A 27,550-nucleotide genomic window follows, 5' to 3' on the forward strand; every position below is an offset into this window, starting at 1 on the left:
AAAGAAAACGGAAGCCTTCTGAGGATAGCAAATTCCAGCAGTGGTCTTTGGCAAAAGATGATGGAAAACATGGCAGTGAAAAGGCAGCATCACCCACACATAGAGAAGCTCTTCTTCTAGTATAAAGATATAGATTGTGCCAGCAAGCCTGACTTGAGCTCAACCAGTAGGAATACTTTCTGTCACTGAGAGATATCAGTAAGTATGTCACGTTCTGCACTTCTCCTGAAATGGGTCAGTACAAGTATTTACATTCCTTGGAAATTGCTATGAAACTTCAGGGCCACTACTAGAGCCTTATGAAAGATACACATGGACAGAAAGGAATTCTCTACCCCCAGCACACAGCAAACTCTATGGTAGAACACAGTAGCTGTTAAGAAAGCCATGTTAAAATGGCTTTAAAACTAAGTAAACAAAACCGTACAATCTTGCAGATGAATTAATACAGGGAGACCTATAGACTGAATTTGACCCAATATACTAGCAAGCAATTCAGAACATCAAAGATGCTACACTTCCAGAAACATTTTTCTACCCATAAAGACCATGGTTTTCTGAGTCCACTAACTGCAAAACTGTCAGATGTGGCACAGGTTGCTCAGCACACATTTGGCAGCTCCCCCTTCTTCTTCCCTCATCATCCCTGAGACCTCATGCAAGTAATTGAGAAACTTAAACTTCAAGCTCCCCCAGAGTCACATTACCACCAACTTTCAAACGGCCTCTCTGCTTCACCTCTCTTGAGGCTGCATGTTTAGCTTGAAACTCTAAGAGTGCAGAAAAACATCCCTCTGTGGCAGGCATCTCCTATGTCTTCAAAATCCTGCCCTCCCTTTTTTGTTCATTTCATGCATCTTTGAGTCTGGGGCACAGAAGTCAGACAGACAAGTAATTTGATAGATCCAGTGTGTCTGAGTTGACACCAACAGAGAGAAAAAGGAGAACAGGGAAGAGAGACAGCCATCCAACTTCTCACAAAATGAACACAAGCAGTTCACTGTGGCACAGAAACAGGGGAATGCAGCCACAACATTGCTGCCAGGCTTCAATTCAAGATCTGGAAAATACCAAGTATTCTCCTTGTAGTGATATCTGTGGCATACTGGCAGCGGTCCGTCGTTTGGAGACCAGAAGACCCTCTGTACAAGAGAACAATGGGAAAATAAAACAGCAGGTTTAGTTCCCTTTGACAACGGCCACGCCAAGCTGCTTTGTTTAAAAGATTAGTGTTGACAGTATTTCACAGACTAAGTATCTTTCCTCCGTTCACTTTTCTAATGCAAAACATTGTACCGTACCTGAAACACAGCAGCAGCCCTCCAGGCTTGTCTCTTGGGGACAATGACAACACATATGGGCAACAGCTTATCATAAAGTCTTGGTACATGCTGGACTAGACTGCTAGGCTCTGTTTTGACCAGATTAGAGCCTTCCACTGTGAGAAGCAAGTGGATTTAAAGCCCAAAATAATGTTATCCTATTTAATCTTGTTATTTTGTGTGGTTTGGGGGGGGGGAACAAAAAAGACAGATTATTTTAACTACAGATAAAACTCTAGATACCGTTGCTTTACCTGAAGTTCTCGAAATCAAAACTGGTTGTCAGCTGAATGTCTAATCTTCTTAACTGTGTTTTGCTATAAAAGGACATATAATAGGATAAAAGGTCAAGCTCCATATATGCTTTTTTATTTGGAAAGTTTTGATTACAAGGAAAAAGAAATTACATCTGATCTATATAAACATACCATTTCTGAACAGGTAGGACAACTTTTCAGTTCATTCCATATTCTAATGCATGCTCTTAAGAGCAATTAGCAATGCAAGGAGATGCCCTAGTTGGGTACAATCAGGTACATCTCACGTTAAGTAATCTGAACAGACAGATTAGTTTTTCCATGTCCTCACAAGGTATGTATGTGTAGGAGGAAATGGGAAGGAGACAATTCTTACCCACACATCTACCCACTGCCCTACTCTGGACTGCATTGGGAACCACATTAACAGTAATGTAAAGCATCATCTTTTGCGAACAAACCACTTCTAAACCATTCTAATTAAAAATTAATAATACAAATATTTGTTCATCTACTAATACGGACTACAGATGGTTACTTTTGTGAGCAGTATATTCCCTCCTCTAATACAGATAGCTATTATAGTCTAGTATTTATAACATCTTATTACTGTATTTCCCAACATGCACTGAGGAATAACTTGTCCTTTTACAGTTTTACCATTAGAAACTTAAGAACAGGGAACATAATTTCCTAAAATTAGAGGCAGAATTTGAAAGGATAAATCCATAATAGCAATCATCACTCAGAGCCTCACAGCTGGGTGCACCGCATTCATTAACAAAATGGGAGAGAAGGAAACGATCTTAACACAAAATTCTCAGAAAGTTCCTTGTGGCTAATTAGTCAGGAATCACTGCAGCAAAATTATAAGCATGTGCCCTTGACCTGCCTGTAGCTGTTGACCTATTGCTCCCAGCTTACTAGCTTACTTCCTTTTTCCCAAGCAGATGGTAGATGAGCTTCTACTTGGAAATTAACCAGTTAAAAATTATCTTCCACAATAGTGCTTAAGAGGAAGATGGAAGGAATTTTTGAAACATCAATAAATTAGAGGAATGTTCCCCAGAAGAGGTCTATCAGTGTAAATGCTTTACAGTTCAGAGTTACTGTGCTGGATCTGTTGGATACAGAAATCAACAGAAAATGTTTTAACCAGTTATAATTCCTCCACATTACGTTGGAATCAGCCCATGCCATTAAAATAACGCCCAAAAACCAGCATTGTGAACAGAAACCAGGGGATTAAAGATGACCTTCTGTAGCATAATATTAATGCAAGGATAGTAATTTGAAAAAAGTGACTGCATGGGATCTGCCTGGAGTTAAGAAGCTGAAGATACAGCTAACACAAACTTGTAAATAAAGGACCTAGTAGGGTAATAGAGGCATCAGGGCAGAATAGCTGGGTGTATTTTACCATCTTCTGTTCTCAGTGATGTGCTGAGGATGTGCCTGTATCACACCCTTAAGAATAAGAGAAGGAAAATAGGCTGTGGAATATGGGAGAACATCTACAGTGGCTCTCATCTCCATGTCACAGCTATGCCTCAATGCTCAAGTCATCCTACAAGAGCTTACATGATGTAAGGTAAAAAGACCCCTGCTTTCATTTAGCACTGTTAGACAAAAAGAACCAACTTAGATGCAAGATTTGCTTCTCCTAAATGTGTTTTAATCCACATCCTAGACAAAAGTTGATTCACACTAGCAAGAAACTATGAGGTATATCAGCCAGTAGCTGATCTGCAGTTAAATGTAGCCTTTATGTTACATTACAGACATCACTATATAAACACTTAAGAAACCACTTAGGTCAGCGTACATTTTGTCATTTTCCTAATTTCCATATTCAATATTAAAATGAAAATTATACTCAAATTTATTTGGATCATTAACTTTTTACCTATATTTTTCTACAATCTGCATTTTAATGAAATGTGTAATCATATTGTATATGTTTCTTCAAAAACAAATTGAAAACAGTATTAAACTTCAGAAATACACAAGCCAGTAAAACACTTTTTCATTTAAGAAATTAAAGATTTCATAAACTAAGGCTGCATCAACAGCAAATAGTCCATAGTTACCAATTTGAAATGTTTTGTCTTATTTCATAAGTGTATCCTCTGAGAAATAAGAATTGGAAAGTCTCAGCCTCTAATCAATGGCATTTCTTTGTAAGATAAAAACCACTCCCAAATATTCTGCATTTACCTTTCTTAGAAGCTTATCAGCTTTATTAATTGTTTTCTGTAGACTCAAACTAAGGGACATAATACAAAAAGAACAAAACATTCCTCCTGCACCTGCAGAAGGGGTTGTTGATGTCTAAAGCAGATTTATCACTTCTGCAAACTCTGGTTACTTGCTCTCAGCTAATGGTTTTACTTCCAGCACTGGTCTGACTTTCCTTCAGAACTTTGTATCTCATGAATATTTTAGTTTTAGAAATTAATGCAGCATAATATTAGACTTCATTACAGGTTGACACAAAGACAAATCACAACCTAAATATTTAAAGGAAAAATTATTTCAAATTTGGAAAACTATTTTAAGTCTTCTTTTAAAACCTGTCTTGTTCAGTATTGTCTCCCACAGTACATGTACAATTTTTTCACTACTGACAGTTAATCTAGAGCTTGTGAGAAGTACTTGAATTAACTAGTGACAGCCTTGCTCAGATGGAAGAGGTAAAACAGTATACAGGATGCCCATATCAGACTGGAATTTCTCCCATATTGTCCATTCTCATCTTCAATTAGGGTTAAGTCTTCCTTTCATTTAATTCAGACACATATATATAAAAAATAGTAACATATTTTTTTATTTTACAATTTTCCCATCACGTGTTCCCCACTTTCCAGTAAAAAATCTTTACTGATATTAATGCAGAAAAAAGAAACTACTCTTGCCAAGGACTCAAACACAACCAGAGATACCCTATTTGACAGTGTTAGATGTTCTGGTAATAACCAGGAAAATGACTGCTTTAAGTCTATTCAGGAGAAGGAATAAAAATCCCTTTATTTGCTATCCTTAAATAAAAAAATGAGTTCAGGTTTATTTCAGGAAACAGAGAAACATACATAAACTGAAAAATTATTTGGTTTCAAATGCAACTCCTCTAAGTGAAGACAATTTGCATTCTTTTCAGCTGGGTTCCCTAGCATGAGATCATATTCCTATTTTTACCACAACGGGGTGCACAGCATTGTCACACATTTCACCCAGCTGCGATGCCATCCCCAGCACACTGTGCCAGTGTGGTCCTGCCGCCCTGTGAGAGCAAACAAGTTGTACTCCAAGGCTTGATCCATCCTCCACAGCATCTGGTAATGCTACAAATGCACGTTCCTATATTTGAAAGAAATTCAGGCTTTTGTGGAGAAGGAGACAGAGAGAAACTATTTCATAGCTTTCACCGTGGGTGAAAAAAGTTTACAAATACGCTTTGATCAACAAATGCAATATTGTATCTCCCCAAGGCTACAGAGAGCGCTCAGTAAAAGGGAGAGAGCCAGCAGATGTCTGCTCTGCCCTTGGCTGGGAACAAGCCTCAGGCCAAGGTCCAAGCAGAGCCTGGCTCATGACTGTTCCTCTCCTTCAAGGACTTTCTGGGACTGATTTCCTTCTGGCGTCAGTCAGTACTTCTTGAAACTATGAGTTTTCACCTGAGCGATTAGATGGGCGAAGGCTGTGCAGAGCAAACCCTTTTCCAAAAGCCATCTCCTAATAGCACTGTGCCGAAGGACTAGTGTGAACAAATCCTGCAGAAAGCCTGGCTGATAAGGCTCTTGTAGCCCTGTGATTATCAAGCATCTGAGCTTCAACCTTCATGATAAGGTGGAGCCTATCAGCAAAGACAAACCTTTAAGGCCAATATGACCACTCAGATTGAGGACAAAAGTTCTCTTATGCTTTCTTAGCTCTGAACGTGAGTGGACCTTGCATAAGTCACACTTTTGTATTCAAGTGCACAGACACAAGGCAGGGCAAGTATAGCCATTTGAACTAAATTAATTTAATATTTTAAAGGCATCATTTCACAGTACAATCTTTATTTACAATTGAAGCAGGTACATTTTTAAAAGCAGTCCTGAACACAGATTAGTGGTCTGTAAGTATGTAAAGATTTTTGCAGTGATAAGATTTGCCCCAAACAGCATCCAGGTAACAGTAAAATTCCCCAACACAGCACAGAGCAGTGATTTCCATGGGCACTAAGCCTAGCACCATACTGAACTTGAAAACCACTAGATTTACAAGAGATGGAAAAGGACTGAAGCTGATTGGAAAACATTTCTCCTAAATGTACTGAAGAGATAGTTCATAAAACAGTATCACAGCACATCAATTTTGTAAGTCAGACATGGCAAACAGGAGATTTTTCAAAATACCCTTCTGTTTAGCAGAAGGCAGTCAAGATTAAAGCTAGTAGAGTAAAGCTTTATAACAAAAATATTTAGTTACATAAAAGACACAAACATAATAAACAATCACATGGAAAGATACATAGATCAGATGGTCATAATCCCAAAATTTAACATGCCCATTTAGGAAACACCCTAGAATTCAGGCTTTTTCCATGGCAGAGAAGTCTGACCCCCAGAGCTACAGCTTGTCTTTTCCAGTGACCCATCCTCAGTGGTCCCATTTTTAACAGTGTCCAAACGCTGATTCTTCACCAAAAGCAAGTATTTCATATTTGCAAAGCCAAAAGCTGAAGAAGAAAAAAACCATCTGGCTGATCAGACATTCCCAGTTACACTCAAGCCAACAAGCATCCACTGTAGCGGTGAGCGCCACTGAGGCAAAGGGGTCACACACACTGAAGCAAATCCACATCTCCCCTGTTTTCTTCTCTTAGCTGGAAACAAGGCAGCTCCATAAACTCCCTATCGAGTAAAAAAAATAAATAAATAAAAAAGAAAACAAACAAAAAATCCCCCAAATCCATAGAAGAATAACCTCAAACCCAAATATTTAACTGTAAAACACATTTTGAGCAGTCATTCACAGACTGATAGTTCCTGCTTCCCTATTCATTAAAAAAGAAAAATTCCTAGAAAATTAATGGCTTTTTTTACTGTAGTTCAATGCCCTACCAGCTCCCCTTGCATGAAAAAGAGAGGTTTTTGAACTGGATGTCAAATTTACTGGGTTTATATTTACTGCATTTAAAATTTATATTAAATATGCTTATTGGATTTATTTGACTTCAGGAAAGTCTGTCTTCTGAAATGAATGAGGTACAATTCCTGTGAAAATTACAGAGAATGATGAAGTAATTAAAAAATCTTATGACACATGGATAAACCAATTTTATTTCAAGCTTCATTACGCAGCCTTAATTCTAACATTTTCTAACTTCCTAGAGTTTAAAAAGGAAAGCTTAATAGTTAATAATAGTTTTTCTAATTTTTCCAGATTTCCAACTTTCTATTTGCTTGCTGTTTCATCCACAGAAAAAAAACGACATCAAGGAGAGTGCATTAGCATGGATCCATTACCATGAATCTGTACCAGATTATAAAAAACCCCATTTTGTTCCATGGGCAACTTCCTACAGCAGAGTAAAGGCAAGTCCCAAGAATTCCCCAAGCCTCATAAACTCTGCCTCATAAACTCTGCAAGAGACTATGCTCTCATGGTGCAGGTTCTGGAGGCTTCTGGTCTTCAACCTGCTCAGTGTCTGGTGAGACACTGGAACAGGTTTCCCAAAGAATCTGCAGATTCCCCATTATTAGAAATGTTCAAGGTCACATTAGATGGAGCTTTGAGAAACCTGATCTACTGGAAGGTGTCCCCTGCCTCCCCCATCAGTAAAATCTACCCAGCCCTACCCCTGCAGCCCTCAGTCAGGGTCTCCTCAGCTGTTCCGTAGGGCTAAAGACTCCACAGGCAGGAGTGGCAAAGGCTGGAGGACATTCAGTTGGGATGCTGAGACCCATACAGGAAGCCTGATTAACACCAGTGCTATGAGAGACTACAGCACACCCAGCAAAACACCTGCTATTTTGGCAGCTCACATCTGATTTCTGAAAGAGTTGCAGCCTGGCAAATAGGACAGGGGCGTGGTAGAAAAAGGGTCTTCCCAACAGTGCTGAGTCCTCCAGAGCTCAGTGTGACCTTCTCGTGATAAATCAAAATGGTGCTAAAAATTTGGAGAGAAAATACTATCTAAAAACTGGCAGCACGGACCAGACTCTTGCAAGTGCCCCTTGACTGCCCACAGACAAGTCCCTGCAATACAGGCTGCGGCTGCTACCAACTCTATGGAAGAGATTGCCCCATATCTCAAGTCAGTACATGCAGGGATACCTTTACCTTTGGGAGCTGCATTCGGGAGCCGTGGTGCCAGGGCACGGAGTGAGTGCCTCCCACAAGCAGGTACTGCAGAGAGCTGGCAGCACTGCCAGGCTGGGAGCTCAGGCGCTTCAGCAGGCAGGAGTGGGTCCCTATTTGTTGTGAGAGGGATCTGGAAATCCACTGTGGAGGTGGAAAGTATGGAATCAGGCTCCCAGATGGTACAGCACCCAAAACATGCACAAAACCCAATGCCTGCAGCCAGAGACATGAAGTAGGAGAGGGGGCAGCTGGCACTACCTAAACCCAATTCTGCAGCGACCAATACATTTGACCTGCCGACAATACCCTGCCAAATTAAGCTGAATATCCTCAAATACCACAGGAATACTAAAAGCCATGTATTTTCTTCTGCTTTATGCATATCTCCCCAGAATTCATTTCCCTATGGACTAATTATAAAATTAATAAACTATAGTTAGGTCAAGGCCCTGCTTCATCTTCACTAACCCTTTGTCCACTCCTTCTCCTCCTCCTCAGTACAAACTACAAAACCAATCTCCTCCTTTAGCTGTTCCTTCCTGTGTCCTCAACAGGTTGCAAAGGTAGGAAGAGTAATGTTCAGAGTGTAGAGTGTAAGAAAAGAAAGTTAGTTTGAAAGTGAATAAATAAAATACTGGGTGAAACACAGTTCTAAGATTATACCCATAATATGCTGTACTAAGAACTTCTTACTGAGGCAAAGGAGTTATTCAGAAATAGAAACAAGAGTGCCAGTAGCTTTCTCCAGCTTTCCTTGGATTATTTCAAATGGATACAATCTGTTTTCACTTTAAAACCTCTGCTTTGCACAACTGTTCAGAGGGCTTCATCTTCAGTGCAATATTGCTCAAAGAAAAATGGATACGAACCTGCATATCATTCATATCTAATGCCTTGCCAACCCACACCTTCTTTTTACTATCTAATTATCATGTACAAGCCTGTCAAAAGTGTCAAAAGCTTTTTTTTTTTTTTTTTTTTAAGCTGCTACTTTTATCATCTGAAAGATGTCATCACTTTTAACAATGCTCATTTCTTTTCCAAGGTTTGTGCCTACAAAAGGTCAGAAGAATCCCCTGGACTTCACTGCACTCTGCACCAGTCACCCTGGGAGGAGCCTTGGGGGACTGAGCTTATTTGAGTGCTCCACGTTTCCACTCCCACAGCTGTGGAAGTGGGAATTCTACTCATATGGATTGCACCATACAACAACTGACATTTAGTATGCAGCTCTCAACCACGGCTCGCTGAAGGACAGGTAACAGGGACTCATAAGAGCAACAACATGTCAGTTTTTCCCAGCTGTAACTGGAAAAAAGAGGAAAGATTTCACAACCGTGCAAGTTGCTGACTTGTCAGTGGAGTCACAGAATTGCTGTTTGCAGCACAAAATTAGTTTAAATTTTTATACAGGTATAAATACATATGCAGCAGAACAAAAGGTACTGCAATAAACTGCAGGTAAACCCAGATCATTTACACTATTTTTTAAGATAAACGAAGTTTCCACTGAAAAAAAAACCCTTACTACTACATTTGCAGTAAAGATAAAGCTTCCACAGTGCACAGTCTCTGCAGCAGATGAACCCAGACAACCTGGTAAAACTGAGTGATGGCTGCATAACACCAATTGTTTTAAAATCCCTTTATATATTTTAGTCATTACTAAATCTAGTAAACTTAGTTAATACAAATGACTGTAGTGCCAGAAGCGCTCTTTGCCACAGCTGGAAACACCCAAACAGAAAGAACCTGTCACAATCAAGACGTTTGAAACAGCTTTTTTTTCCTCCCTTATGTATTTGTCCTACTTCTAATCCACTTCCACAAGACGCTTATTTTAAGGAACTCAGACTGGAAAAAAAGTTAGGAATAGCTAGGAAAAGGTGGCCTGTATCCATTTAATTCTTGGAGGAAGTACATGAGTAGTGCCCAATAGCATCTGAAGAGCCTTGCTAGGAAAGGTGAAGGTGCTTGCTGTTTGGGATACAGACTGCCATAGTTTGCAACTGTTTGCTCGCTGAGTATGGGACTGGTAGTCATCATGTAGAAAGAGAATTACAAAAATCCAAAAGCTTGGGTTTTTTCCCCTACAAATATCTTTCCTCTCCTCTTCTGGTACTTGTCAGTGGTCCACTGGGCATTATCTAAGAAAATTGGGCTGAAACATCTCCCCCTTGAATCTCTTGTTCCACTTCTTAAATGTATTAACCAGTTTATAATGCCATATATCAAAACATTGACAAAATATATGTGGCTTTCCACACCACTGATTTTAGCAACTGTTCCAAATTAAAAGCAAACCACAAAAGAGACAGTTTTAGCAATTCTGTAATTTTAAGATCTTCACTAAAAATCAGCTGTTTCACTTGTGTTAAAATATCTGCATGATGGAAAGAAAGAAAGAAAATGTCAAAACCACAAACTTTATTATCCTTCTCCTTGCCCCCAGAGAGGCTTCGGCCAGGCAACAGCTTCTTCAAAGCTTCACATCACACATGCCTAGAGACTTAAACCAAGAGAAGCAACTGCCAAATTCAGGAGGCAGTAAAAGGCTTAGATTTAGAGGGTTCCTTGAGGCTAAACATTTTTTTAAATTAAAAACTAAAAAAAAAAAAAAAAAAAAGAAAAACTAGAAAGGAGGAAAAGCCCTGAAGTTACTCCCTTCTGGAACAATGTGCACACAGATCTCCCATAACCTTCTGAGTCACAACTACCAAGGTTAATAACCCAGCATTGACCAAACGGCTTCTGGGCTTCACAAAATCCTACAGAGCCTTGCAGGAATCACTGGAGCTGCTTTAGGCTTCTTTCGTCTTTTTGGAAGCAAAGAAGAGTAAACAAACAGGACGCAAAACTGTTCTCTTTCAAGTGCAGTTTTTAATCCAGGCCTTCCTACATGGGACCACTGAAGATGACTACTAACTCCTGCAAGAGTATTTGTGTTTAAATTTCTCAGTGCACAGAGATCTTGTGGATCTTCCTCTTCCCCTTGCAATGAGTCTACTGTAATTAAAACAAATGCTTCACCTGCACTCAGCCAGATTTGATTCTGAGAACAGAGCAGCAGCATCACACTGATGATGTTTGTAACTGATTCATTCTGGGTTTAGGGTATGCCTTTTCCTAAAAGGTTGAGGAATAATCTGATACACGTGGCCCTGAAACCAGTATGTTCCCAACTAAGATAATGTAAGAAGAAAGACATCATTGTTCTTTTGATAGAAATGTTACTTCTCTCTCAAAAGTATATATATATAAAAAAAGATAAGAAATACATAGTTACAAATTTCCACAATGCAAGAAAAAAGATACATGATATTCAATTACTAATTAAAATTCCTGTGTAAAAAAATATTGAGTACACCTGTGTGCCTGGGGCAATGATTTTTTTTTTTTTTAAATCAAATGTCATACTCTGCAAAGCACATAGGAAGAATGACAAACAAGATTGAGATTCATAGCTTCTAAGGAGTGAGAAAAAGAAACAACAAAACACACATAGACACATGGAAAGCAACTATGAAAGCTAAACATTTACCAAATAAAGGTAGGAATCTCAATGGTAAGATTTATGTTAGTCCACTCTGCTTAGAATGGGTAACTGGATTGAAAATTAAATTTATGATGCATAGGTCATTTTCCATATCTATGAACCTTTAATTCAATTTTCAATCATATTTGTGGCAGTCAAAAAGTACTTTCCCTCTTTATTACAGCCTTTTAGCAGCTGCCTGTCTCTCCCTTGTATTGCCTTACACATTATTTTAAAAGTTTGCCCCCACCACTACGCCTGCCACAATACAGAAAAAAAGGGATCACTTCTACCTGCTACAATACGTAACAGATGGGCAACACTTCTAACTGGAATTAATTTATTGATGCTGTGCAACACATGGTGCCACAAGCAGCTGCAATGACAAAAGCAAGGGTCCACTTCCAGAAGGCACAATGGCCAATCTAGAAGCCCCGGTCTGCCTGCAGCACCGCTACTCCTACAATTTATCTTCTGCTGCCTCTGGAAGCTGATTTAATTCTCCAACTTGGCAGAAAACTAACCCAGCAAAAGCAAAACCTAAGTACCACACACAAAAATACTACATACTTTTTTTTTTCCCCTTTAGGTTAGCATGTTAAACTAACTCTGACAATTTAGTCTGTCAAGTGGGTAAAAACCACAGACAGCAAGCAAGGGAAGGGGAAGCAAGTCCTTCCTCCCAAGCAGCCGTTCAGTGCAGGATGGCTTGTCAGCCCAAGCTGTACATCAGCAGATTAGCCTGAGCTGAAAATGGGAATGGACAGTGGGGTAGGGGCATCAGGTTTGCTCCCAAGACCTGAATCCACTTAACCTCAGTCTCCTGAATTTTACACTACTATCTTCCAGCTCCCACAGCTCTCAGGTTTATTAACCTTTACTCCTAAGCTACCCTATACACCCTCTTATCACATAACATCTGAAGGATGGAGCCTGTCATCTTTAACATCCCTTAGTGTCCCCATCTATGTTTCTTTGTATTCTTTCATTTAATAGAAAGAGTTGAAACATTATCACATAGTGCTACTCATCTTCAAAGTTAGTAGCATGATTTTATTACATCAGTATGCATCAGAAACAAGGTAAATTTTATTTGAAAAGGGAAGATAAAAGGAGAAAGGGTTCTTTCAGTTCAGCTTTGCCCTGCAGGAGGGTGGGGAGTGGTAGGTTGTCTTGGTATAGACTCCCTCTATTTAAACAAAATTTAGAAATAAGCACACCAATCACCCAGGGATATGCCTTCACAGAAGAAGCTACGATCCCAGAAAGAGTATCTTACCTAGGAATGACAGCTACATAATGGAATCTCTCAAATAACTTACACATGAGACAATGCTGGAATAAATCAGACTACTTTGTTCACTGCTGTAAAGTTTCACCTTAATGCCTTACAACTGTGTACTCCATAAAAAATGAGTGAGTAGATACAAATATATTGCTCTCGGGAGACCATACCAATACACATATTTTCCAGCTTTCATGAATTTTAGTTATAAAGCATTCACTTAACACAACAGCAAACATTTTTCAGTTCCATAGCTGAACATTTAATCCCACAACACAGTTTTTTAACTCTTTCCAAAAACCAAAACAAAGTATCCAGGTCATAAAAGCTGACATACCTTTCAATTAACGATTTAATTCAACTATAAATTTGTTTCAAAAGACTACTGTTGTGACAGTCAGAAAAAATTTCTTTTTCAGGCTTGCACAGATAACATGCTTATTCTAAGTCTTTCAAATAATAGATTGTCCAATGCAGCAAAAACAATCTAAGCAAAACCCACCATGCAATAATCATGGAGGGATTCTCATAACCAAAATCCTTACTATTTGTATCCTGTTTATTCACCTTTAAAAACAGAGGTAGAAACACCAAGCTATTAAATAACAAAAAGGACAGGTAAACTGCTACAGCCATTTTTCCTCCCCCCCCCCCCTTTAAAAGTGACTGGGTTTAGATCTGTCAGCAAAGCAGAACTGTTGTAAACGTAAACTTGATTTTAGTTCCGTTTAATCCATTAAACCTTGCTCAAAAGAAGTCCAGAGTTTTTAATTTTCAATTCTGAACACAATCAATGCCCATAATGATCTTTTTGATAAAGAAGCTGTTAATGAATCTTCAGACCTACAGACATGCTCAAGCCCAACACAAGTCCTGGGGTCTCTTCTTCGTGATATCCAGAATCTCTTCCAAGAAAAAGAGGATGGAACAACGAGTAAGCACTGGTATACCATTGGTATTCTGCATTGGTATACCAACCATATTACTTCCCAAAACAGAAGGAATGATGGTTAGAGACTAAAGAGTGGGAGAAAACATCTCTCAAAGATGATGACAGCACAACTGCCCCAGCTTCACCTGCCACAGCTCATATTTCAGTTTGGACCCAGAGGGTGCTCATGCAGTGATCATCACCTATCACCCCTCTGTGGTTCAGAGAGTGGCCCAAGCCTTGGAAGTGCACTCCAGGAGTGCTCCAGGAGCATTCCAGTGCTGATTTGTGTTCGGGGTTAGAGCTAGTCCACAGTAAATGCAGAGACACATGGATACCTAAATCCTTACCGCACACTATTGTGCGTTACAGATTCCTTCCTCTTGTCCCACAGTTCCAGCTAATGTGGACAAAGTGCTGAAATACAGCATCACAAAACTAGTGCACCTTATACATACCTCTTCTAAAGTATTCAGCCCTTCAGCTGCAAGATCCTGCAGTAGAGCATTTAAGAAAAGGCTTATCTATATATACGCCACCAGTAGCTGACCCCAGCCTACACATCTGCCAGACCCCACACCAAACCCCCAAATTTTAATAATGGATCTTAACTCACTTCTCAGCAGAGAAAGGTCTTAAGCCTTGCAAAACATATAAATGCTTAACTTAAAAATTGTATGTATAAAATATTTGGTCCCACAGGACCCCTAATTAGTTCTTTAGAACTTCTGAACATAGAGGAAATCACTTATTTCCAAACTGAAGTATGACTACCACAGGGATTTCTCTGTCTCACACGCACACACTGTCGAGCATAAAAGGGAGAAAATGCAAAAACCTCCCTCTGTGCACGGTATTATACAGAGTTTGCTAAATTACAGTGGTGTGTATTTTTTACTATGAGAACCAAAATTTCTAGGAATCTTTATTTTCTTAGACTCAGCTGGAGTTTGCCATAAGCATTTCCCCAGCTTGAAATTGCAGCCCCACTGAAGTCCACAGCCAAACTCTTATCAGCTGCACATCATGTGGATTTTGCCTCTTACCTCAAATCACATCAGTAATTGTTTACTGTTTTACACTGAGGTAAACAGTATTTTAAATTCTTTGTAAGTCTGCCTTATATAATGCACGGACATAAACTCCTTAAATTCAATTTTAAAATTTAATACAAAATTCAACTTCTAGGTTCACAGTTAGGAACCTAGAAAGGATGGCCTGATTTTTTAGTTCATTTGAGCATAGTCCTGGTTGTTACTGCCCTATAATTTTGGCCTATATTTGGAAGACGTAAAGCAAAAAGGCATCAGTGCAGACACTGGTTTGAATAAAGAGTGGCCTGAGCCTCAGGATATGCTAATGCCTGTAAGGTTTTTATCAGTTTGGATAAAGACCTCGTTGCCCCCTGCAGCCCAGCCAGCCTTGCCAGACCACCCATGTAGCCACAGATCTCTCCCACCTCCAAGATCCCATCCTCCGCCACCATCCCAGCACATGCCATTCATCAGATGCTGAGCGGCAGGACCATGTCATGTAACACATTAAGCCTGACTGATTTACTTCAGGGTCAGGAGAAGGACCCACCTGCCAGATCCTGCAAGCTCTTTAAAGTGGGATCTCCATGTGGGAGACGGAAGGATGCTTCCTAGGCAGCAACAGGTCCCTGGACAGGGAAGGGGGAAAGGAAGCAACAGAGTGGTAACTACTGTTAGTAAACATAAAATAAATACAAAGTCTGTCAGCATCTTTCTCAGGTTTCAGGGTGATTTTTTTCCCCAAGGGGAAAAAATAAAATAACAGCTGCTCCTAATTCTGTTGACTTTAGGGTACAAAACTCTTCAACAGCCTCAAGGAAATTCTAGACACCACTGCCCAGTCATGCCCACTTGGGAGTACAGGGGCTGCAGTGGAAAATGGCAAATGCTGCTTCAGTTTGCTGTGTTTTTCAACACAGTTGTAAGAAATAAGAATATCTAATTGTCATGAAATACAAGGTTCTTTACAAAGTCTTCACTTTAAAATATTTGCCTTTACTAACTCGAAACAAAGACTGTTTCTATATTTACATACTGAAATGTACTCATCTATTCTGTACCTTAGGAACCTCACATTGCAAAGTTTAGCTTATGCTCCTGTTCACACACAGCTCTCAGATGACTACAAGCCAGTAGCAATGTTTCATACACAGGCCTGCAACAGATTACAGAAGTTATAGTTAAAAAACAGAAAACATTTCATCTTTAGTGTTTGCAGAAACATTATGAAAGTTTCCAATCAAATACAGAGCCTATGCTGTTAAGGAATGCAAACTGCTTTTATCACAGTAAGGTGTTAATTTCAGATTTTAAATCCAAAAATGTCATTAGTTTTTACATTCCACAATACCTAAAAACAGTGCTAGAGATCTCCAATACTAGTTTTCAAGTGAATATATTACATTTATTTCATAATCAGTCATTTCAAAGCAAGACAAGAATATGATGGACCATGTCAGATTTTACCCTTTAGAAGTAATGGAGTGTGGACAATCTCACTTAATTACTTTCCAAATAATTAATTTAGGGAAATCATGTTAACATATCATTATCCCCACCACATCTTCTTAAAAAAACCTCAGGGAGCTACGTCCACATTTTAATTATGTAATGGTCGAACATTTTAAATTGTGTTTCATGGAAGAAGAGAAATCATCCACAGCTCCTTCTGCACTCCCTCGAAGCTTTCATAATTCCTTATGGTTGCCCAATTAGTGTCATTTGCAAACAGCAAGCACCCAACAAAAATGTAGTCATTATACTGTTTCATGCAACCTTCCTACTTATTCTCTCACATCATCCTTAAAATTTTAGTGATCAAAAGACAGGTTCTTCATTACAGCTTCGCAAAATTTCTCTTGACAAAGGAACTGCAGTATCAACCTTAAAATCTTCATCTTAAATTTCTAAGGAAAGGAGAAACAGAAGGGAAGTCAGAATAAAACCTATTAAAATGTATGTCACTGACCAGTGTACTCCCTCACTGTCTCCTCACGTATTCACTTTTTAATAATGTAGTTTTATTATAATTTTAATCCTTATTTGAATTGTTTGCACACGGTTTAAGCTTCAATAAAAGAATTTGAGTTTTGCTATTCTTAATTAGAACTTAAAACACATATTTTATCAGCTCTGTAAAGTCCTATTAAATTTTTAAAAAACTCCTTGAAGATCAGATAAAGCATGTTTTTCTGCTGAGAGCCCAATGCTTTAATTTGCAATTCTCTATGTTGTTTTATTCATGATAAAATACTTGATACTTGTAGTTTCTCTCCATACTGCTACCACTGACACATATTCTCTACTGAGGTTTGCCTATCACTGAAGGATTCTCTCATGACTAGTCTACATTTTCATTTGTTTTTAGAAGCTTAGTTAGAAAAAGAAAAAAAGGAAAAAATTAAATTCCAGTAACTATAATTAATGCCATTCATTCAACTAAAACAAGTGTTAATAATTCATGATTTGGAAATATATAGCTAATTAAAGGGCACCAAATCCAGTTTACTTATATAGTGTCTTACTAGTAATAATAGTTTGAGCTTTAATAGCCTAACAATATATATTGTGCAAGTGTCCATTACAGTAAGTTATTTTTAATTCATAGCATACTTATTTATTCTGCATTCAATTACAGCATATACAGGAAAAAAAAAAGTGTTTCTGTATGCCACCCCTCCCTTTACTCCAGGATAGAAGGAAAAACATTCTAGAATCACCTTCTAGTCCACATAGCTCCAAAAATGCATAAAACTGACACTTCATGTAGAGTCCAATTCAGCATTACATTTAAGAGTTCAGCTGTAAGAGCCAGAACAAATCTGATTGAAACATAAATTAAGAAAATGCTGTCCAAGCAATGCTGGATAATAAAATCTTCCACTGTCCTACAAAACCGACAGAAGTTTCAAGTAGGGTATCACCTCCACTCCTGAATTCAAAACATGCTGCTGTTCTGGAGAGAACAGGTCTAGAAATTAAACATGAGAAATCCTGGTTTGTCTGTCTGACTGTGTTGTTATGAACTTCTGAGAAAAACAACATGAGTAATGCTATTAACATTTTTGCAACATCTTTTTGAACATGCTTGCAACACCTTTTCATACACACAGTTCATGAATCTGCCCAGTGAGAACCAAACTAAATCCAGTTTTGCTTTGCATTATTTCTAGGAAGTGACCAGAGTAAAACAAACTACAGTCTCTTCCAGCCCTTGCCAGATTTGAACTAGTGACCTGAAAGCTACAGGCTCAACTTACCATTGTTCTTTCCCTAACCCATTCTACACTGTGGGATTTTGGTCCAGCTGTAGGAAGAGGGTAAGTGGCTGCATTTCAGAAGGTGAGGGAGAGGAAGCGTGAGAGTCAAGCGGGAAAGAAGAGACAACTGCCAGAATAACAGTGTCCATACAGATTTCCTGTTTGTGGTGCTCACTTCCTCACCGACAGGGCATCGCTCCACTTGTAGACACAGGAGTTGGAGAGAAGAGGTACATATGTTGGATTTATTTTTGGGAATGGTGGATAAGGACAGAAGCAGATGATTGAAACTGGAAATAAACTGACAAAAACTGAGTCACACAGTTTACTTTTCTTGACTTAAAAGGAAGAGTGACTGACAGTTATCAAAACTATTACCTGTCAAAATTCCTAATAATATGATTAAGTGATTTTGGCAGAAGGAAGCAAAGGAACCATTACTTTTCAAGAGTTTTTTTATTATTCTGCTCTTTTTTTGTTAAATAGATGGTAATATAATTTGCATAATTTTAAAATTTTCTCAAACTCTAAATTTTTCTATTAATAATTACACCTTGGGTAATCTGTTAAACAGAACTGTAGTTAATATTATGGAATCCCTTGCCAAATAAATCCATTTCATTTAGAAATAATTTGTTTCACGCTTTTTTTTACCGCTCTACTAGACACTCTAAGCTTGAAGTTTCTGTCAAACAGGGCATCTGTGGTTGCAGAAATCGCTGTTTGACAGCTACGATTTTCCCACTGGCCATATGAAGGATATCAAAAATATGCTGCAAGTTCCAAATGAATCACAGATAAATTCTCACTTCCATCTCTAAGTCTACAAAGGCCTTTTTCAGGAATCCCAGATCTCACCCTTTACATTTCACATACCTAATAATCCCGCCCACAGCAATTGCTGTGGTGAAGGCTGTGCAGATAGAGAATAAATAGCTGGGGAATTGTGGTCAGAGGACCCACGAACCTCTGCCCACACCCCACCTGCCTTCCCAGCCTGTCTATAATCACTAGTGATCACTCCTGCAGCTCAGTAAATAAGCCGGAGGCGACATGAGCGCTGTCTATAATCCTAGTATGTGTCTTGTTCTGTAGAGTTTCATGTCCAGCATGGTTCTCTCCATCAGTTTTTGATGCTAAAGACCTCAACCCTATCTTCCCTTATCACCTATACCTTCAGCTTAAATAATACATGACTAATACCCTGACTAATTGCAGATAAACAGAATGGTTTTCCACCTAAAAGTTACTTCAATTACAGGCACAGTTAATATTATCTAAGCTTTACTTTTCAACATGCAAAATAAATCCAGAGTGTACTTCACTACCAAGAAAGTAAGATGTAAGTTGAGAACTGTCCTTGGGCATTAAGAGGAGTTATTTTAATGTCTTTCTTAAAAACAAACAAACAAACAAACAGAACAGGCATAGATGCTAGCAAAACATTTTGTGCATCTGAAGACCATCCCCTGAAAACAAGGAGAAAGATATCAAACAAATCAATAAACATAATAAACTCCTCCAAAGTAGTAGGTATGCACTTTCCACTGAGTTTACAACTAAGGAAACTAAGGCATCAAGAATGAAATAACTTGCCTAAACTCACATTGGAAGTTTGTATTTCTTGCTTTGATGTTACCTCAGACTGACACTTGCGTTCATTAACACAATGTTTCTCGAGTGCCAACCGTACCTTTACTGCTCTGTAAAAGAGTTTGAAGAAACTAGGTGTCTTTGAACTAGCTGTGCTAAATATCTGCCCTAGATTTCAGACATGCAGCTCAAAACTAACATATTTTCCTCACCTCCTTCTTTCTCTATTTACTGTATTTTTTACACATCACAAGCTGTAGAAATTCACCACTAAACAAATCATGCACTAAACTAGATCTGCATTTGAGTGAAGACCCAAATTCTTCTCCTGAACCCAGGTCCCTTCTATAAAGAAAGGGAGTTTTGGGGCAAGTTTGCTCTCACATTACTTCTTTCCTCCCTGACCAGGTTCTCCATCAGCCAACATCTTCTTCCCTCATTACCATCACAACCTCCTGCCCACCACTGCTCCCTTCTTACCCTTCCCCTCTCTGGCTCCCACTCACTCCAAACAAGGAGAATGGATTGAGAAGTGGGCGAAGCTGCAGCCATCCTTGGCCCAGGCTAGACCTCAGTTGCCACCCTACAAGTGATCTGCAGTTATTTTTACAGGAGCACGGCCTTTGTATCCTGATCTTTTGAAACAATATGTACAGGCAGCATCTTTATCATTTCTTCTGTCCAAGAGCATCAGAAAATTCCATCATGCCTTGTAAAGCTAAAAATAAGCCTGTTCAGAACAGAAAACCTTACAGCATACAACAATGATCACTTTGAGTGCTTACCAGCCATTTCTGTACTTCACTTTACCATATGCTAAAATCATACTGTCTTTCATATCTCTACCACTTGCTTCATTGGGTTCTTCTTTATGCCTGCCCCACTCCCAACTTCACATCATCTTTCATACTACCCATTATACTTGCAAGAGCTTTCCACTTCCCTGTAAAGCAATTTTCCTTAACTCTTTTCAACGTCAAAACTGGTATCCTCTATCTGTATTTTCTTCCTCATGGGTCATGTGTGAAATACCTGATCAAGGCTGTACTCAAAGGCCTGATTATCTTTAATTCCTCCTTTCATTTAATATAATCGCACTGAAGGTTAACTCATAAAAAGAAAGGCTTCTGAATTCAACTACTTTCTTTCATAAACACAGAATAATACAAGTTTACAGCAGCCCTTGTAGATAGCAACCCCTATCTACAATGAGATGAGAACCAAGTAAGTAATTTAATCAGAAACACATTCCAGAATATAACACTTCAGGATTAACTAAGATTTTAAAACCTATGTACAGCATAAATACATATGGCTTATTTCCAGAAAGTATAATAGGTGCTCAGATTTACTAAATCAACACGAAGCACAGTGCTCAGGAATAATCTACTCTGCTTTTCCAAACTATTCAGAAAGTACTGCTACTCCTGCTCTCACACACATGCTACTATCAGGATCACTGATCCTGATAGTAAAAGCAAAGCCCAGGGATTTTTAGTAGGAAGACAGCTTGCTTATAAATGGCTTAGAGTATAAACTTTGAAATACATTGCTGTATGTTTTCTTTTTAAAAATACTTACAATGAAATATTTATTAAGTTTAAGCAAAACAGGCATCTGCTATTAGCATACAACCCCCGTACAGAGTCATAGTTTTCTCTCCTGAACAGCTCTGAAAATACGGCGTCACTGCACAATGCACAACCCACACACACAACTCAAGACGCCCTGAAAAACTGCTCCCACAGTCTCAAGGTCCACAGCTATTAGAGTTTTCTGCAAACCTGTCCCTTTCTTGCACCACACCACAAGGAAAATCATGTGAAATTTATTATCTCCATATCTTGCAAGAGAAGAGGCAGCTATGTCTGATGCAGTTGCTGTCATGAAGCAATTTAATATGAACCTGACTCCAGCTGTTCAGATAGCAGTAGAAAGCCAGACCACTACTAAAATGTGGAGGAATAAGAGATCCGCAAATCAGTTTTCAATGAAATATGAGACTATGAAGGTTTGCAATTTTGCTGCTAGAAAGCAGTAACTCAAATCAAAACAAAGTATTTTGAGATTACAGTTTACCATGAAGAACCCTGTTACATTTAGGATACTTGATTTATTTCCCCCCAAGTAACAGTAAACACTATCTAGTTGAATAATTCCAAATACTATGCAGGCCAATCTCCAACGCCTCCTGTGAGGATACTTACAGCTCCTCACCTCCTCCTTGCTTTTTTACAACCGGTCACTGCAGCCCAGCAGCTCCCCTGTCACGCTGCCACCCAGGTGACGCCACCACCCCAGTAACCCCTACCTTAAAAAAAATAGCAGAAGGAAAAACCAGTAACTGCAGGCCAACTCTCATAACTCCGCAGAGGCATCTCACACCTCAACAGGGGCAGCGGGGCCTCTGCGAGCAGGGGCCTGAAGGACACCTGCCCCCGCCGAGGCGTCCCATCTGCGCCCCTCGGGGTCACGGAGAGTTCCGTCCTACTCTTGTATATATTTATATACATGTCCTATACATGTGTGTGTATGTGTGTATATATACGTGTGTCTGCGTGTATGCTGGCAGCGGAGACGCAGCGCTGGGTGACCGCTTGGGCTACCAGACCTGTCTCTGAGGCAGATGCACACAGACACATCCACAGCATAACACACACGCACACAAATCTCTGCATATACCCGCGAAGGAGGTGCAGAAGTTCCCCGCGGGGGCGCCCCGAGGGCTGGCAGGTTTCCCGCCGTATAATGGGGGAGGCTGAGCAGGGATGAAGTTTCCTCCTCTTCCTCCTCCTCTGCCCGAGTTACGCCGCGGAGCCGGGCGGCCCTGGGCAGTGCAGACGCCACCGGCAGCCCCGGCCAGGCCCGCTCCCGGTGCTGCCTTCCCGGCGCCGGCCTCCGCCTCCGCCCCGCCGGGGCGCCGGGACCCCGCCGCTCGCCGCGGGCGGCCCCCGCCCTTACCGTTGCAGAACTGGAGCAGCGAGGAGGTGTCGTAGAGGCTGCTGTAGCTGGAGAAGCCGTCCTCCATCCTGCCGCTGCGCTCCCGGCGTCCCCTCGGCTGTCCCGGCGGCCGCCCGCTGCCTGATCGCCCACACGCTGCGGAGCGGAGGCGGCTGGGGCCGCGGCGGCCTCGCTGCCTGCCTCACTCAGTTGCCATGGCAACCCATTCACTCCGCCGCGGCTGGGGCGGCGGCCGCTCCGCTCCGCTCCGCCGCCGAGGCGCGGGGGGAGACCCGCGGGGCGGGCCGGGGCAGGGCCGCTCCGTCACGGCGGAGCGGCGGGAGGCAGGGGGACCCCGGGGCGCGGGGAGCGAGCGGGGCGGCGCGGCTTTCGGCCGGCGCGGAGCCGGCGCGGCCGTCTCTGCAGAGCGGCCCCGCCGAGCCCTGCCCGCCGCTGAGCGGGGCGAGCGGCGGGCACCGTGCTCTGCCCCCGCGGGACGCGGCGGCACCGGGTGTCCCGATCGGGGCGGCGTGGAGCCGAGACACCGCCCGGCCCTGCGGCGGGAGGCGCTCGCCAGTGGCCCGGGGCTTAACCCCAAGTGCGGTCAGGGGCGGAGGTGCGGGCCGGAGCGGCTCTGGATGCGGGGCAGGAGGTTGGCGGTGGCAGCTGTGCCGCCGGTCAGCAGCGCACGGCACGGCACGGCACTGCATCCCTCCCTGCCGCAGCAGCGCTCGGCTCCTCTCGCTTCTCCCGCTGAAGCAACAGCCTGCCTGTAATTGCGCCTTATGCCCTCCGCCGATTTCAGTGGCGATTCTGCTGGCTACAGGATGGAGCTGTCAAGATAACATTGTAATTGATGCTCTCTTAAAAAAATGAACTATGCATACTGTAATTCGTTATGCCATTTTATACAGTCTTAACTGTTTAGTTTGAAAAATGATGCACTTTTCCAACACAGGATACTAAAACAGGTTTAAATGTTTTAAATATATTTATCTAGGTATGTTCATAATATCTATTCATGGTGCCACGAGGGCAGTGGTACGAAACTAGTGGTTAGTAATATTAGAAAATAATGTGATGGGTTTGGGGCTTCAATTTCTGTCCTAAGGGATGTTGAAGTGTCCAGTGACTGAAAGGCATTTTTATTTAAAGCTCCTCGAGGGACATGAGAAAAATAACGCACTGCATATCTATAGCACCTTTCACCTTGAAAAATGCCAAGGCATTAACACATCATGTCTTCAGGCCTCAGTCCTTTCAGGAGCTTTTCGCAGGGCAGTTCCATCATGTGGATCCATTTACAGGCGTGGGTTTGGTACATGTGAGTCTTTTCACCAATCACTAAACCATGGCAGTGCTAACACAAAAATATGCTATAAAATTAGGCAGAGATATCAATTCCACATTAAAGTGGAGTGAAAAGTGCTCCCTCCTGAATTGCCAGTGCCAATATCGGTAGAGTTGAAGTCATCTCCAACACAAGTACTTACCCAGACTGATGTGCTTAACTTGTATCTGACAAAAACAACTGCATTTTATAGCTGTGGGCTATAAATAGCAGAAAATTGTGATAGTTTAATTACATACTAAAAAAAGCATAGAAAATTACTTCAAAAATACTAAAGCCAATAGATTTTCGAAGCGTTTTAAATGAATCACAGTTCTTTCTCATGTTTAACACTGAGCCCTTAGATTGTCTCAATATCTTTCCATTTATAAGCCTTAAAACTTTTCAAAGATGCCATATTGTTCTAAAAAATTGTACACACAGAAAGACATGTGCGTGGGACTTCTGGAGATGAGTTGCAGTAATAGAAAAAGTAAGCTCATTTTTAAATATAAATTTTAATAAAGAATTTCCTTCATTTTAAAACATAGTTGCCATGATTACTTTTTGAGGTTGAGAAGTGTTTTAATATGCTCATTTTCCACCATCTTGAGATAGTTTCAGTACAAGAGGTTTGCTCGCCATTAGATGTCAATGTTATCTTAATTTATACCTCCTTCAGATGTGCAAGTTTTGGCAAAAAGGTCTACGGAATATAGGCCATCTAAAAGTATTATATTCATAGTAAAATGTGTTGTCAGTGAGAGTGCTACAAAGATAAGAGAAGTAATAGCCCACTAACTTTTACAACATTTGCCAAAGCAGAAGAAAGGCCCAAAAGAGGCAATGCAGCTCCATTTCAGAGAGTGGAAATTAAAAGTCACTTAGATACTCAAATCTAATCCAATGTTAAAGGGAGATACAACATCTAAAACCTTCCAATAGGTTACCCACTGAAACTAGAGGTGAAGGTGTCGGGGAAGCCTTTCAGCTCACCACACTGCAAATCAGCTCAGAGATGTGACAGAAAATGGTCTCGGCACCAGTCTCCAAATGCTGTTATGATGCCATTATACTATAAGGACAAGGGTTAGAAAAGGGAGACACTTTCATAATTTAATGATTTTGAGACCTGTTACAATCTCATTACACTAAACTGCATGACAAGGCACAAAGTGAGAAAGAAATTCTGTCTGGCTGTGAGAACAATAGAACAGTGGATTACAAAGATGCACTAATGTGTGTCGGGGAATTCTGCTGGTGTGGTGAAACAATAAACCTACTTCTTTTAATTGTCCACTTTTCAGTAAACTATAGCCTTCATCATTTGTACAGATCAAAGCTAGTTCTTTCGAAAATAGGAAAGCATATATATGGAATGTGGCATCCTGAGCAATATAGTGGGGCTGGGGTATCTGGGAGGGATTTGTTGCTGCACATTTGTGCACACTGACTGCAGGTAGTGTCAGAAACTGTATGATGTCACATTTCTGATGGCTTTATTTTATAACATATATATTTATTCACTTATCTTGAGTAGCGTAATACAAAAGACTGTTTGCTAAGTGAGAACAAAAGAGCTTGTACCCATCCCTAGCTGAATTTTCAGGAGTGTTAGGACAAAGACTTGCTTTCACTACCTGTTAATGACCTATAGTCAAATATCACAGAATCACAGAATATTCTGAGTTGAAAGGGACACACATCAAAGTCCAGCTCCTGATAATTTTGATGTTTCATGTATCCGTGTTCCTGAAAACAGTGTCAGACTGCTTTCATCATTTGGTAGTATCTTGGACAGTCTGAACCCTGTGTTTGTGCTGAATGCCTCTGCCTCCAGCAGGCTTGTTCAGGGAGTGAGATGGTGGCACTTGGTAAGCAAAGGATGCTGAGATTTGGCTGTCAGTGGCAAAGCCTGTTGTGCAGAGCCGATAATGGCATCAGGTGCAATGAGCCCTCCTGTGCAGAGTTTACGGGAGGTGAAGGCTCAGTTCACTGCAGAGGCTGGAGGGTTCTTCTTTCAGGTCAGTGCAATGCCTGATTGCTGAACATATCAGGGAAGCTTGGATGGCCACTGTGCACTCTGACCATAAACTGTAACTAGATAAATCAGGCAAAGCTTCTAGCACCATCAGCAAATGTGCTGGTTTTGCTAAAATTTATCAGTGGATATAATTATAGCACGTGTTTTGCCATGACTAACTTTGGAAGATCCCCTCAAGCTCTTTAGCAATCATCTGATAGGTCACGTTTACTTGCAGCGTGATCAAAGAGAGCTGAGCTCAGTTTTGTAGCTCGCTGTGTTTCCATTTAAGATGTAAGAGTCCATTTCACCATTCACAGTCTTACTTAATGCAGCAGTCTCTGCTGGAGCCTGGAAGGTTTCAAATTCTGTGTTTGTACAAGTTTTGCTTTTCCTTTGTGAATCAGGAGTTTCATTCATTAAAAAGCTGAAACACCGCAACACTTGGTGCCTGGGCCCAGATCACAATCCGAAACACAAGGCACCACGTGTGTGCTTCTCCCTGAATCATTTATCACTCATTCAAAGCATAGGAAATGGGCACCTCTTCCAGCTATCCATCACCAGCACTCAGAGCTAGGTGGTCTGAAGGCTAGTGTCACAGCACAGGCACGGTGCTTTGCCTCAGTGTTGGAGGACACGGTGCTTCAGCAGAAGCCAGGGGGCCAGCACTGGGCAGCACAATGCCCAGCAACAGCAGCAGCAGCAGGAGCAGCAGGAGCATGCTGCACACAGTAGGAGCCCCAGGGAAGGAAGAGGCAATGCCTGAATTTAGGCACTAGCAGGATGAGACCAGCAATTAGCAGAAGTGGGCTCTGCGGTTAAGTTTTGGATTTGGCTTTCTAAAGTCTGATGAAATCCTGATTTATGCTGATTTTTTTGTTTGTTTGTTTATTTGCCCTTTCTCTTCAGTAAGCAGCAGCAGAGATTGTTTGGTTTTTTTAAGAGAATTTCATTAAGTGAATAAATTTTCTTCATTCTCCAGAAGTGGCTTTTCCTCACTGCTAAGACTATCTCCAGGTATTAGAGCGGGGTTCTCTGTCAGGGTCCCATCGTAGGCTCAAAAAAGGATTTCCTCTCCTAGTGTGGTGTAGGAACGGAAGGAGTGCCTTGCCGCCCCACTCTCCTTTGTGAAAAACACTTCAACCACTGGAATAATCATTCATTCTAAATAGCAGGACTCCAGTGTTTCAGCCACAGCAGGGAGCTTCATGAATGTCACTACAAAGCACAGTTCATGCATGTGGGAAAGATGGGGTATGAGAGGAGGATCACCATTATGCCAGCACAGTCTGAGTGCATTAAAAATACAGTATAACAAATGTGGGATGAAACCATCAAAGGTATGGATGTTTTACAATCCAAATGAAAATATGTCATAATATGCCTGTATACATCCTGTTGTTTTGAATGACATATATTGGAATTGTGGAAGTTTCCCTATAATTAATAAGAATATTCTTAGTCATACTGCCCAGAAAAGAAAAAGTATTGCTTTACAGATTGGTTAATTTAGAATACAAAGAGAAGGCTTTGAAGATGAAAAGAATAATGCTTTCCGCATCTATGACTCTTCCTATTCAAAAATGGGAGGCTGCTCAGCAAACACTGATGCTTTCAGACTTGCACCATCTTTTTGAACTAAATGTTGGCTTTATTTTGCTTATTTGGAAAATGAGAGGGAAAACA

At 40.7% G+C, this 27,550-nt stretch overlaps 1 protein-coding gene across 5 annotated transcripts in view; it reads right to left on the bottom strand.

Moving 5' to 3' along the window:
* EML1 (EMAP like 1) overlaps window positions 1-27,550 on the bottom strand; it is a 125,352-nt gene that overhangs the window by 60,133 nt on the left and 37,669 nt on the right. For 2 of the 5 annotated variants that reach the window (XM_050337276.1, XM_050337275.1), the window contains exon 1: window positions 22,530-22,712. The exons of 1 other annotated variant lie outside the window; for it this stretch is intronic. In XM_050337276.1, the coding sequence (XP_050193233.1) occupies window positions 22,530-22,596 (67 nt within the window). In that variant the 5' untranslated portion in view covers window positions 22,597-22,712. Of the gene's footprint in view, window positions 1-22,529; window positions 22,719-27,550 lie in introns of those variants that run through there. 2 more of the 5 variants (XM_050337272.1, XM_050337273.1) reach the window with 2 other exon arrangements.

This window comes from Myiozetetes cayanensis, unplaced genomic scaffold (assembly GCF_022539395.1).
Source record: "Myiozetetes cayanensis isolate MyiCay16 unplaced genomic scaffold, myiCay2020 scf6-25, whole genome shotgun sequence".
Lineage (NCBI taxonomy): Eukaryota > Metazoa > Chordata > Aves > Passeriformes > Tyrannidae > Myiozetetes > Myiozetetes cayanensis.